A 13,915-nucleotide genomic window follows, 5' to 3' on the forward strand; every position below is an offset into this window, starting at 1 on the left:
TCCCTGTTGATCAGCAAATTTTTCTTGCTACATCATCAACTTTTTAATGTTCTTTTTGAATGTAGTTTAATTATTTAATCAGAGTTTCTAGTTGTTTTTAATAGGAAGGGTGGTTTAAACAATGTGCAAATAGAATTGCTTATCTGTTCTTAGTCCTTAAATCTTCAATATTCTGAGCTTCAACCAATCCATGACTCACTCACTCATTGCTAATACATTCTTATTGAATGCACATGACTGCTGTGGGCATAAGCTGTGCTTGGAGACAATGGTCAATGTGATGGTCAGTTTTACACTTTCTCTTGATAGAATCAGCAAGCCCCCAAACGTTGCCAGTACCTGTGACGGTGCTTTCTGGGCATGAGAGGAACATGTAGAGTGGCGTTGCTGCTGGGAGGCAACATGACTTCTGGAGGGCTAGGAATCTGGAGGGAATTCTACCTGGCTCCCCAAGAGCCCCGTCATTTCATCAATCCTCTCCTTGTGCACATCCCGTGCTTCCATTTCCTGGGGAACCTTGACGAGTTCTGGAGCCAAACGGTCTGGATTCTGCACCTGAACCACCAAAGTCCAGTGGGGAGACAGGTGGCAATGCGGGGAGGAGGGCAAGGTTAGCCTCGCAAGGCTGTGAAAGACTAGGCAGGGTGCGACGGACCATAAGATGAACGTCAAAGACCTGGAAACTAGCGTGTAAGGGCGGACAGCAGAGGGCTGTGCCGGAGAAGGACGGGGTGGGCAAGAGCGAGGGCCAGGGTGAGGCTGGGCCAGCCTCGGGCTACAGTCAGGCAGTGAAAGCAAGTGCAAGGACAAGGACAGGGCGAGGGTCCGACCAGGGCAGCAGAAGCAGGACCAGGACGAGCCCAGAGCCGAAAAGCCGCTAGCAGGGTGGTAGGCTGTGGGAGCCGCCGGGCGCCCAACCCCTGCTCTTCCCTGTGGCCAGTCCCGCCCCCAGCCGCGTGCACCAGTCAGCAGCCTCGCCCCCAGGACGCATCGGCCCCTCACCCAATCCTGGCGCGACTCTGCGGTCAGTCCCGCCCAGCCAATCCCCGTGCACCAGTCACTAGCCTTGCCCCGCCCCCCAGCCAATTCCCGAGCGCCTCCGAGGCTTTCCCCCGCCTCCTTCGGACTCTCACCCAATCTGTGCTCGACTCCCTTTCGCTCACCTCGGCGGTCAGCGTCTCCCGCGCCGCGAACATGGAGGCATTGCTGAAGCAGGAGTTGGGCTGCAGCTCCGTGAAGGCCACGGGTCACTCGGGGGGCGGGTGTATTAGCCAGGGCCAGAGTTACGACACGGACAAAGGACGAGTGTTTGTGAAAGTGAACCCGAAGGCCGAGGTCAGGGCCGCCGCGGCCTGGGGGCGGGCGGGAAGAGCTCAAGGCTGGGATCCGGGTTTGAAGTCTGGGATCAGGGTCAAAAGTCAGGGTCCTGTCCCGGGCCGGGGGTGTGAGGAATTCGGGGTCCGAGTGTGAGGTGTCCGGAGTCGGTCTGGCGTGTCCAGGGTATGAGGAGGCGGGGGTCGGAGTCTGAGGTGGCTGGGTTTGGGTCCTGTCCAGAGTTATGGCCTGAGGTGGCCGCGCCGGGGTCCTTACTGGGGCTGGGGTCTGAGGTGGCTGGGGCTGGGGTCCTGACTGGGGCTGGGATCTGAGGTATTTGGGACCGGGGTCCTGTCCGGGGCTGGGACCTGAGGTATTTGGGACCGGGGTCCTGTCTGGGGCTCTGACCTGAGGTATTTGGGACCGGGGTCCTGTCCGGGGCTGGGACCTGAGGTATTTGGGACCGGGGTCCTGTCCGGGGCTGGGACCTGAGGTATTTGGGACCGGGGTCCTGTCCGGGGCTGGGACCTGAGGTATTTGGGACCGGGGTCCTGTCCGGGGCTGGGGATCTGAGGTATTTGGGACCGGGGTCCTGTCCGGGGCTGGGATCTGAGGTATTTGGGACCGGGGTCCTGTCCGGGGCTCGGACCTGAGGTATTTGGGACCGGGGTCCTGTCCGGGGCTGGGACCTGAGGTATTTGGGACCGGGGTCCTGTCCGGGGCTCGGACCTGAGGTATTTGGGACCGGGGTCCTGTCCGGGGCTGGGACCTGAGGTATTTGGGACCGGGGTCCTGTCCGGGGCTGGGACCTGAGGTATTTGGGACCGGGGTCCTGTCTGGGGCTGGGACCTGAGGTATTTGGGACCGGGGTCCTGTCCGGGGCTGGGACCTGAGGTATTTGGGACCGGGGTCCTGTCCGGGGCTCGGACCTGAGGTATTTGGGACCGGGGTCCTGTCCGGGGCTGGGACCTGAGGTATTTGGGACCGGAGTCCTGTCCGGGGCTGGGATCTGAAGAGTTCAAGGTCCAATTCTGCCCTGGGCTGGGGCCTGAAGTGTTTGGTTCTGGGGTGTTTGGAGGCCTGTCCCATGTTTGAGGCGCACCCAGGGTCTGGAATCTTCGGTCTGATGCATCACAGCATCAGTCGCTGCAAGCCTGGCTGTATCCCTCTTGCAGTGAGAGTGGTGTTGGCTGGAGAGTGACAGGGTACACAGTGAGGCCTGAGACTCAGGTGCAGATGGGTGGCCTGGTGTCGTGGGGTGATCTGGGGTCTGGTGCATCACTGCATGTCATCTCTCCCTACCTGGGCACCGCACCTCCCTGGTCTGCACTCATGTGCTGGGCTCCTGTGTAGGGCTGAGCCCGTCACAGATGCCTCTCCCCGCCATGTCCCTGAACCCCATGTTCCTCACCCCTGTCTCCTGATCCCCATTCTTGACCCCTGTCCTGACCCTGTCTGTCCCCTGATCCCACCTTGGTCCCCCACCTCTACCCTTGAGCCTTCTCTGTCTCCTGAACTCTCCCTCCATCCCTGCCCTTCCTGTCTGGCATCCACTGTCCTTGACTCCCCTCTGACCCACCCCCTGTCCCTGAGTCCCTTCAGACCTCCCCTTTGTGGCTCCTTCTATCCTATCACCCACTGTCCCCAGCCTCCACCCAGACTCCAAGGTGTCTCTCTTTATCCCCAGCCCCTCCTATCCCTGACCCACTCTGTTCCCTGGGCCCCTTTCAGGGCCCCAGCAGTGTGGAACAGAATTGGACCTGGTTTTTATCCCAGATTGGGTGGGAGTCTCAGCCTCCATCTCAGGTGGCCTGGACTGATACCTCTGGGATCCCTGGCATCCATGGGTGTGGCCAGGCTCTTGGGCACCACACACCCATTAACTTCTCTCTGACTTAGTGTTGGTTCTTACGCTGTCTTGCCCAGTGGCAACCTGGACATGCCCACTTGCTGTTGGCACTTCTATAGGGGCTGCTCAGCTTTCCCCCTATCATGTGACATCCACCTCTTCTATCTGTATTCCACTTTCACAGGCAAATCAGTCACTTGTAATAACCAGAGGTGGTGTGGATTATCACTGTCACTGTCACTGTCATTCCACTGCTCATCGATTTGCTCGAGTGGGCACCAGTAACATCTCCATTTTGAGACTTGTTACTTTTTTGGCATGTTGAATATGCCACAGGTAGCTTGCCAGACTCTGTGAGATACTCTCGGTAGCTTGCTGGGCTCTCAGAGAGGGGCGGAGGAATCAAACCCGTGTCAGCAGCATGCAAGGCAAATGCCCTACCACTGTGGTGTGGATTATACAGGAAGCAAATATTTTCATTGATTAAAATTAAGCCACTTTGTGATGCGTTACTTGTTGAACAGTGTTGTGCTCTTTTTTTTTTTCTTTTTGGGTTCGCCCCGCTTGGAGAGCACAGCAAGCTACCGAAAGTATCCCACCTGCACGGCAGAGCCTGGCAAGCTACCTGTGGCATATTCTACGTGCCAAAAACAGTAACAATAAGTCTCACAATGGAGACGTTACTGGTGCTTGCTCGAGCAAATCGATGAATAATTGAACGACAGTGCTACAGTGCTTTTTGGGTTACACTCAGCGATGCTCAGGGTTTGTTCCTGGCTCAGCACTCAGAAATTACTCCTGGCAGTGCTCGGGGGACCATATGGGATACTGGGAATCGAACCCGGGTCGGCCATGTGCAAGGCAAACACCCTACCCACTATGCTTTCGCTCCAGCCCTGTCGTGCTCTTTCTTTTGGATCTTTTAAGTTAATTAATTAATTTATTTATTTGCGTTTTGGGTCACACCTGGTGATGCTCAGACGTTACTCCAGAAGTAACTCAGGAATTACTTCTGGCGGTGCTCGGGAGACCATATGGCATGCTTGAAATTGAACCCGGGTTGGCTTTGTGCAAGGCAAACGCCCTCCCCACTGTGCTATCACTCCAATCCCCTTGGATCTTTTTGATTGTTTGCTTTTGGCCACATCCAGTGATGTTGAGGGGTAACTCCAGTCTCTGCACTCACAAATTACCATATGGAATGTTGGAGATTGAACCTGGTCAGCTGTGTGCAAGGCAAGCACCACCAGCTATCCAGTCTCTGCATTCTTAATTTTTTTTGTGGTTTGGGGGGTGCACCGAGAGTGCTCATACCATCTCTCCAGCCTCTGGGTTTTTATTCCTTAAATTTTTTGTTTGGTTTGTTTTTGTTACGGGGTCATACCTAGCAGTACTTACTCCTGGCTTTGTGCTCAGGGATCATTCCTAGTGAGGCTTAGGGAATCATATATGGTCCTGGAGATCAAGCCCGGCTTAGCTATCTGTAAGGCAAGAACACTACATGCTGTATATCTCTCCAGCCCATTTTTTTTAAATTGCTGCCCAAGATAGAACCCAGAATGACATAAATATGAAACTGACATTCTACCTCTGAGCTACATCTCCATCTTTGGGTTCTTCTTATTTTGTAGCCAAAATTCTTTTTGGGGAGGAAGGCCCATACCCATTGTTCCTTGGGGCCACTTCTAGAAGTGCTCAAGGAATCATGTGATGCCAGGGAGCAAATCAAGGCTTTCTTCATGCAAAACACGTGCTTAACTTTTTTTTTTTCTTTTTGGGTCACACCCAGCAATGCACAGGGGTCACTCCTGGCTCATGCACTCAGGAATCACCCCCGGCGGTGCTCAGGGGACCATATGGGATGCTGGGATTTGAACCTGGGTCGGCCATGTGCAAGGCAAACACCCTACCTTCTGTGCTATCACTCCAGTCCCACATGCTTAACTTTTGTTTGGTTTTTTTTGGGTCACAGCTGGTGGTGCTCTGGACTTTTGCTGGCTCTGTGCTCAGGGATCACTGCTGGTGGTGCTCTGGGCTTACTGCTGGCTCTGTTCTTAGGGATCACTCCTGGTGGTGCTTAGGGCTTACTGTTGGCTCTGTGCTCAGGGATCATGCTGGTGGTGCTGGGGTTGCTGGGGAATGAGCCGGGATTTGTTGCTTGCAAGGCAAGAGCCTTAACCCCTGTACTCTCTTTCTGGCTCCTGTGCTTCGCCCTTTGAGTCAGGTCCCCACCCAACATTTTCTTTTTGATATTCTTTTTTTTTTTTTTTGGGTCACACCCGGCGATGCACAGGGGTCACTCCTGGCTCGTGCACTCAGGAATCACCCCTGGTGGTGCTCAGGGGACCATATGGGATGCTGGGATTTGAACCCGGGTCGACCGCGTGCAAGGCAAACGCCCTACCCGCTGTGCTATCACTCCAGCCCTGGTATTCTTTTTTTTTTTTTAAGTGAAAATTTTGGGTTACACCTGGTGATACTGAGGGCCACTCCTGGTTCTACACTCAGGAATTACTTCTGTTGGTGCTTGGGGAACCGTATGGGGTGCCAGGGGTCAAACCTGGGTTGGGCATGGGGAAGGCAAGTTCCCTATTTGCTGTACTATTACTCCAGCCCTTGTTTTAGAGTCGTAATCACATATGTAGCTTCTAGTTCTCTGATAGTTCCAAACATGTTATATTCTAGCTTGCTTTGGTATCAAGTGGGTGACTTATATCAATGTACTGGCCATAGCATAAACATTTGCTGATTATATGGAATATAGAACTCTTTATATTTTATGTTTTAGGAGTTGAATCTTCCAGATTCCTAAGACTATTGAGCTTTTAGTCCGAATATTCTTTGTTTGTGATTATGTTGTTCAAGAAACTGAATCTGGGGCCAAAGAGATATTACAAAGGTTCAGGTTCTTGCCTAACATGAACTTGCAACCACAATCCTCCTGGTTTGATTCTTGGCATCACATATACTCCTCTGAACATTGCCAGATGTGGTCTCTGAGTACTGCTAGGTGTATCCCCCCAACAAAACAAAAAACAAACCCCTGAATCTATGAAGAACTTTTGTTTTTTGCTTTTTAGGTCACACCTGGCAGTACAAAGGGGTTACTCCTGGCTTTGCACTCAGGAATTACTCCTGGTGGTGCTCAGGGGACCATATGAGATGCTGGGAATTGAACTCTGGTTGGCCGCGTGCAAGGCAAACACCCTACACGCTGTGCTATCACTCCAGCCTCCTCTGTTAAGAACCTTTATAAAAGTAATTCTACTCTTCTCCTTCTTCATTATGCTTTGGACAGGCTAAAAGAATGTTTGAAGGTGAGATGGCAAGTTTAACTGCCATCCTGAAAACAGGCACAGTGAAAGTGCCCAAGCCCATCAAGGTTCTAGATGCTCCTGGAGGAGGCAGCATGCTGGTGATGGAGCATGTGGACATGAGGTATCTGAGCAGGTATGCTTTGGCACCTTCACCTCTTTTTGACTTTATTATCCTTCTGAATAGTTCCTTTGTACTGTAAACTTGTATTTTGTGGCACGTGATATAAAGGTTCTGTGATACCGTATGTCGTGTATGCTACAAACTAAAGATACACAGGAAAGACTGTCTTTCTGAGGGGTCTGGAAAGATAGTGCAGTAGGTAGGGCGCTTACCTTGCATGTGGCCAACCCAGATTCAATCTCTGGTATCCCACATGGCCCCTGAGCCCTGCCAGGAATAATCCCTGAGCTCAGAGCTAGGAGTAAGCCCTGAGGACAACTGGATGTGACACAAAAAACAAAAAGAGAAAGGGAAAAAGGAAATCTCCCAAGGTGAGATGTTGATGTTGATGGGGATCAGGAATGTAAAGCCACAAGTGAGGCTGTGAAAGAAATTTAGGTCCTTAGTGCCCTTCACTCCCTCCACTTGCTTCATCAGAACAGACTATTTTCTTGTAATGTTGACCTACTTTATGTGACCTAAACCTTTCAGCCAGATGTATTCCCACACTTGTATGCCAGGTATTTAAGCTCCTTTTGCTTCCACAGTCATGCTGCGAAGCTTGGAAGCCAGTTGGCAGATCTGCACCTAGAGAACAAGAAACTTGGAGACACGCTCCATAAGGAGGCCAGCACAGTGGGTATGGGACTGTGGGTTGGAGGGACCCTGCTGAGAGGACCTTAAGCAGCAGAGGAGTGGAGTGGCCTTGTGCTGCTGTTGCTGAGGGCCAGATCTGTGTTGATGTCAAGGAAAGAAACACCAATCCCAAAGCTGTATATTTGGGTCACTGAACACTGCTAATGTGACTGGTGTTGTGTGTTACAAATTCACTTGAAAGAAAGGAACTTGTTTCTGAACTCAATACCCCATTAAGTTCTATTTTCTTTTGCCTCTCGCTACCCCTGAAACCAAAGCTATTAAGGTCCCAAGAAATAGTTCAAAGGGTTGGTGCTTATGCTTAGCATGCAGGAAGCCTAAATTTGATCCCTGACCTTCTAGAGCTTAGTATGTATTAGTATTGATATGGCCTGAGGCCTTTCAGCTAGATGTAGTCCCATACTCATATGCCAGGTATTTTTTTGTTTGTTTGTTTTTGGGTCACACCTGGCGATGCACAGGGGTTACTCCTGGCTCTGCACTTAGGAATCATCCCTGGCGGTGCTCCAGGACCATATGGGATGCTGGGAATCTAACCCGGGACGGCTGCGTGCAAGGCAAACGCCCTACCCGCTGTGCTATTGCTCCAGACCCCAGCACTACAGCTTTAATTTGGTGGGGAAGGGGGCAGGATACACCTGGTAGTGCTCAGGGCTCTGTGCTCAGAGATCACTTCTGATGGTGTTCAGAGACCAAATGTATGTGGTATGGTGATCAAACGGGTCGGCCACATGCAAGGCAAGTGCCTTAACTCTTGTACTATTGCTCCAGTCCACTACAATCTATTTTTACAAATTAAAATGCAAGTTGGCTACTGAAAGCCATTCTTTTTAAAATTCTCCCTGCATCTCCTTCCCTTCATTGTTGATGTTATTGCTGAGCTGAGCCCAGGGGTTGCCTATCTGGCTGTGGTGTTGCTAAGGTTTGCACTCCTCGGCTATGGTGCTCGCTCACATGCTGCCCAGGACTGCACTCTGAGGTGAGGCACAGTTATGGTTGTGCTGGTCACTGGGGTCATGCACACACTTGCCAGGCAGGGGGTACTCACACCTTTTTAGCTGTGGTGCTCATCAGGGGTTGGACTCCCTGTTGTGGTGTTATACCCACCTTCTGGCACCTGGGGGTCACAGACAGTAGCTGCTGGATCATGCTCAGCATATGGAACACTGGAGATCTGAACTGGCCACAGTGCATTTGCAAGGCAGTACTCTATGCACTGCAATTCCTCTGGGCCTTGGAAAACTGAACCCAGCACAGGTGAATTTTTCCCTTCGTTTTTGGAGTCAGCATTGTTGCTCCTCTATGTACCCTCGGGAACCTCTCCTGAGAAGCAATGGGTATGCCTGATTCTAAATCATGTAGAGCAGGTTCTGAGGCCTGCAGATTGATGGGGACCAGCATCCTGTTAGTCTGTGGATGAGGACCCTAGTTGAGAAGGGTCAGGTCATGCCTCCATGAAACAACTCTGAACTGTGAGACCTGGGGAACAGGGACTAAGTCATCTTTTTTGTCTCTTTTCGATTCTAGGAAAAGGTGGGCAGTTGGACAGACCCTTTGTGAACCAGTTTGGGTTTGATGTTGTGACGTGCTGTGGATATCTCCCCCAGGTGAGTGACCTTTTCCTTCCACTTCTCTATTGTCTGTTTAGATGTAGCTGAGGAAAGCTCATCCTCTCCCTTCCTTGAAAGTCTTTGCTCCCTTTTCCTTTACTAATATTTTTGTGCCTGTCTTTGCTGTCAATGCAGGTCAATGACTGGCAGGAGGATTGGGTGGCATTCTATACCCAGCAGCGTATTCAGCCCCAGATGAACATGGTGGAGAAAGGGTCTGGGGACAGGGAGGCCCTAGAACTCTGGGCTGCACTACAGGTGAGTTCCTGAAAGTCCCCAGGGTATGCCTCAAGGTAGGTTTTAATTTGGTCAGGGTCTGACGAGCCAGTGGGGTGATTGTTAGTGTCCCTTCCACCTTGCCTGAGCTGGACCTATCCTTATTCTATGAGGTCTGAGGAGCTACACTTGGAATGTACCTGCATCCCTCTCATATGCCACATTCATTGCTCACTTTGCTAAAGCTTCGTTTCCTCCCTGTAGCTAAAGATCCCTGATCTGTTCCGTGATCTGGACATTGTCCCAGCCCTGCTTCATGGCGACCTATGGGGAGGAAACGTGGCGGAAGACTCCACTGGGCCCATCATCTTTGATCCAGCTTCTTTCTATGGCCACTCAGAGTATGAACTGGCAATAGCCGGCATGTTTGGGGGTTTCAGTAGCTCTTTCTACTCTGCCTACCACAGCAAGATCCCCAAGTCCCCTGGATTTGAGAAGCGCCTTCAGTTGTATCAGCTCTTTCACTACTTGAACCACTGGAATCACTTTGGGTCAGGGTACCGTGGTTCCTCTCTCAACACCATGAGAAATCTTCTCAAATGAATGTGTGCTTCCTGTGGGGGGGAGACTCCTGGGTTCAGGAGTTCCTCCCATTCCTTTACGCAACTGGGATACATAAAGTTGTACATTTTCTTAGACTTCATGGCAGATAAAAACACCATAGTGGAGGGACTGAAGCCATCACACAGTGGGAAGTTCCTCAGGAAGAAATCCTGAGCACCACTGAGTGTGACCCCAAAACAGACAACAAAAGCCACACTAGAGAGGCCAGGAGGTAGTGCAGAATAAAGCACTTGTTTTACACGAATGCAGGCCCAGTTTGATCTCTGGCACCAGAAATGGTCTCCCAAGCACTAGCTAGGGTCACTCCTGAGTACAGAGCTAGGAATAGCCAGGAATAGCTCCTGTGCACACTGGTCTGGTCCAAAGCCCACCTCCGGCCCTCAACCTTCACCCTTTCGGGGAAAAAAAAAAAGAAAAGAAAACAGACTAGAAATGTAATGTGAGCAGAGGGACCTATAAGAGTGGTATGCATCAAATCTGCCGCCATCCTGAAGCAGACAGGGAACCACAAGGTTGCCAGATGTTGGCCAGGCAAAGACCTTTTCCTGTAAACAACTGATGTTCAGGACAATGCATCTTGAAGGGTAAGTCTTAGGCTAAGCATTAGCCCAGATGTCTTACAATGACCAATTCCAAAATCGAGCACATTTCCTTTATTTTCTTAGTTACCTCTGCCTCAGCTTGAGTGAGCAGGCCTGGAAACTGATTCTAGGGATGACCAAACTGCTCCCTTGGGGTGTCAACAGTATACTGGGGCCACTGACTTGCTCCTGTGAGCATCTGTCTTGTCTGTCATTTTCTAAAGCTTGTCTAGTCTTTCTTTTACTAGAAAATATTTAAGACAAATACTACTTCAGTGTTTTTTTTCTCCTTCAGTTTTCCATTAATGAGAAAGATCCATAAATGACATTAAGGCTAATAAACTTCATATGAAATTTGAATAAATTTTCTGTGATTTTGATGATGTAGGAGACTGTGTTTCCATCATTTAAATTGGAAGTCATTTATTTTTCTTAGTTTGCTAAGACATCTCTGTGATATATTACAACAATAAAGAGGTACAACTCTTGTTTTCTAGATGAATAATTTTTTTCTTGACTCTTCAGTAAAAACACACCATTTCAAAAGAAGGTCAGACAAGCATATCTCTGTATGAACTGTCCTGTTTCAGTTTTAGCTTGTCAATAACCAGTGTTGTGACTGGACTGATCTTGTGGCTTTATTACAAGAAGCAGAAACTATCAGGAAAATTGGAAAACTGGAGGCCACAGGGCACAATGACTTGGGTGTACCCAGACTTGGGTTCTGCTTTACTGGGATTAAGAGTGGAAGCTGAAGGTTTTGTGCACTCACTGTTTACTGGTATATTTAAAATATAAGTTCTGGGGAGACAGTACAAAGGACGAGAGTGCATGTTTTACATGCAGGACCCCAGGTTCAATCCTTGGGTCCACATGGTACCCTGCATACTGCAGGGAGTGACTCCCAAGCCAACCCAGCAGTAGCCCCCAGGCACCACCAGGTATGGCCCCCATACCCCTGAAAATAAAATATGAATTGGAGTTTAAAGTTTAGGAAGGAAGTAAAATAAAACAGGACTGGGGGGTGGGGTGGGAGCTCAAACATAAGGGGCCTCTGATACCCTTTATCTGGATTAAGCAGGAGCTGTGAGTGGCTTATTCCAGTGCTGCATGGTGGACAGATGTCAAACACTGCAGTACAGAAAGAAAACCAACTGTGAGGCTCGCTTGAAATACCTTTCTAGTATTCGACTCCGGTGCCATGTGTTCTCAGTCACCCATCTGGCAAACAGTTGAAAGGAGACTGAAAGTAACTGCTGATGAGGGTTCAGGGAAGAAGTCTGTCGTTGCTGCCAGTTCTGTGGTAGGACTTGGAGCATACCAGGGTTCATGCTATGGGAGCAGATAATTCCTTTTCTGTTTGCTTTTGGGTTTTGTGTTACTGGCCAGGGCCCCATGGCAGAATTCAGAAGCAAGTAGACACCATTGGGATTCTGGTTCTTGTGGGAAGGGAGTGAGGTTGGTCTGTCAAGTCTCATCTTTCCTCAGCCTTCATTCCCAAGATTCCTGCTGATTCACTCCCACCCTGATCCCAGGGAAAATGAAGCAGATGCTGGCTTTGTGCCTTATGATGGTGTAGTCATCGCATTGCTGCCGCCTCTACAGCTTGACACAAACCTGCTTTCAGGTGGACTGATTTTTGAGGATTGCAAGGCAAAAGATTTCCACCAAGATATCATTCTGCACTGAAGCCTTTGGGGGCCACACCCCACCCCAGGGGTCCTCCTTTTTTTTTTTTTTTATCTTTTTGAGTCACACCTGGCAATGCTCAGGGGTTATGTTTGGCTCTGCACTCAGGAATTACTCCTGCTGGTGCTCAGGGGACCATATGGGATGCTGGGGATCGAACCCAGGTTGGCCGTGTGCAAGGCAAGCACCCTACCCTCTATACTGTTGCTCTGGTTTCGGGTGCTCCTCTTTTGTGGGTAATTGTCAGAGCAGGGAAATCCATGAGCAAAGGCCAAATGGAGTGTGTGTTGAGAGGATTTGAAAGACGTCTTCATCTTTTTTTTAAAATTTTTTTTTTAATTAGTGAGTCACAATGAGGGTACAATTACAGATTCACACATTTTCGTGCTTGTTTTTCCCTCATGCAATATTTGAGAGCCCATCCCTCCACCAGTGTAAATTCTCCACCACAAATGAACCCAGTATCCCTCCCACCCCCCAACCCCATCCCCTCCACCCCACCCCACCTCTGTGGCAGGGCATTCCAATTTGTTCTCTCTCCTTTTGGGTGTTGTGGTTTGCAATAGGGGTATTGAGTGGCCATCACGTTCAGTCACTAGTCCACTTTCAGCACATATCTCCCTTCCCGCGTGGGATCTCCAATCACATTTTACTTGGTGTTCCCTTCTCTATTTGGGATGATTTTCCCCCAACGTATGAGGCCAGCTTCCAAGCTATGAAGCCAACGTCCTGGTATTATATACTACTATTCTTGGGTATTAGTCTCTTCTGTTATTTTATATTCCACAGATGAGTGCAATCTTTATATGTCTGTCCCTCTCTTTCTGACTCATTTCACTTAGCATGATACTTTCCATGTTGATCCACTTATATGCCAAGTTCATGACTTCGTCTTTTCTAACAGCTGCATAGTATTCCATTGTATAGATGTACATAAGTTTCTTTAACCAGTCATCTGTTCTCGGGCACTTGGGTTTTTTTCCAGATTCTGGCTACTATAAACAGTGCTGCGATGAACATTTGAGTGCAGATGTCATTTCGACTATACTTTTTTGTTTCTACAGGATATATTCCCAGAAGTGGTATTGCTGGATCAAATGGAAGCTCAATTTCTAATTTTTTGAGTAGTGTCCATATTGTTTTCCAAAGGGGCTGGACCAGTAGGCATTCCCACCAGCAGTGTAGAAGGGTCCCCTTCTCTCCACATCCTCTCCAACAGCGGTTGCTTTTGTTCTTTTGGATGTGTGCCATTCTCTGTGGTGTGAGGTGGTATCTCATGGTTGTTTTGATCTGCATCTCTCTGATGGTTAGTGATGCAGAGCATTTTTTCATGTACCTTTTAGCCATTCGTATCTCTTCCTTAGAAAGTTTCTGTTCATTTCTTCGGCCCATTTTCTGATGTGGTTGGATGTTTTCTTCTTTTTGTTTGTTTTTGTTTTTTTTGGGTCACACCCGGCGATGCACAGGGGTTACTCCTGGCTCTTCACTCAGGAATTACCCCTGGCAGTGCTCAGGGGACCATATGGGATGCTGGGATTAGAACCCGGGTCGGCCGCGTGCAAGGCAAACGCCCTACCCGCTGTGCTATCGCTCCAGCCCCGGATGTTTTCTTCTTGTAGAGTTCAGCCAGTGCTTTATCCTTTCCCATTCTGTAGATTGCCTTTGTATTCTGGTCACTGTGTCTTTTGCGGTGCAGAAGCTTCTTAGTTTAATATAGTCCCATTTGTTTATCTTTGTTTCTACTTGATTGCTTAGTTCCGTGTCGAAAGATGTCTTCATCTTAAGTCTTTATCATTTGTGTGTTGGGGGCAATAGAGCAAGATGTCTTTCTTGGACTTGATTGTGAGCTCCCCTGGTTTGGAGAGGTTTAGGCAGTCCCTGTTGCTTACCACTGGGGG

The 13,915-nt window shown here is 49.5% G+C and overlaps 1 protein-coding gene across 1 annotated transcript; it reads left to right on the forward strand.

The window, feature by feature from the left end:
• Nucleotides 1–1,158: 1,158 nt before the first annotated feature.
• Nucleotides 1,159–10,816, forward strand: FN3KRP (fructosamine 3 kinase related protein). Its single transcript, XM_004621065.2, has 6 exons — nucleotides 1,159–1,335; nucleotides 6,462–6,613; nucleotides 7,189–7,280; nucleotides 8,825–8,904; nucleotides 9,043–9,165; nucleotides 9,388–10,816. The coding sequence occupies exons 1-6, from the start codon at nucleotides 1,195–1,197 to the stop codon at nucleotides 9,724–9,726; spliced, it is 927 nt and encodes a 308-aa protein (XP_004621122.1). The 5' UTR covers nucleotides 1,159–1,194; the 3' UTR covers nucleotides 9,727–10,816.
• The last annotated feature ends 3,099 nt before the right edge of the window (nucleotides 10,817–13,915 follow it).

The sequence above is a fragment of the Sorex araneus genome, chromosome 3 (genome assembly GCF_027595985.1).
Source record: "Sorex araneus isolate mSorAra2 chromosome 3, mSorAra2.pri, whole genome shotgun sequence".
Lineage (NCBI taxonomy): Eukaryota > Metazoa > Chordata > Mammalia > Eulipotyphla > Soricidae > Sorex > Sorex araneus.

Bases quoted from the DNA above. Each gene is read 5' to 3' on its own strand.
- FN3KRP (XM_004621065.2), top strand. From the start codon at position 1,195: ATGGAGGCATTGCTGAAGCAGGAGTTGGGCTGCAGCTCCGTGAAGGCC. The intron at 7,281-8,824 runs GTATGGGACTGT...TTTCGATTCTAG, and splicing joins TAAGGAGGCCAGCACAGTGG to GAAAAGGTGGGCAGTTGGAC. The intron at 8,905-9,042 runs GTGAGTGACCTT...CTGTCAATGCAG, and splicing joins GCTGTGGATATCTCCCCCAG to GTCAATGACTGGCAGGAGGA.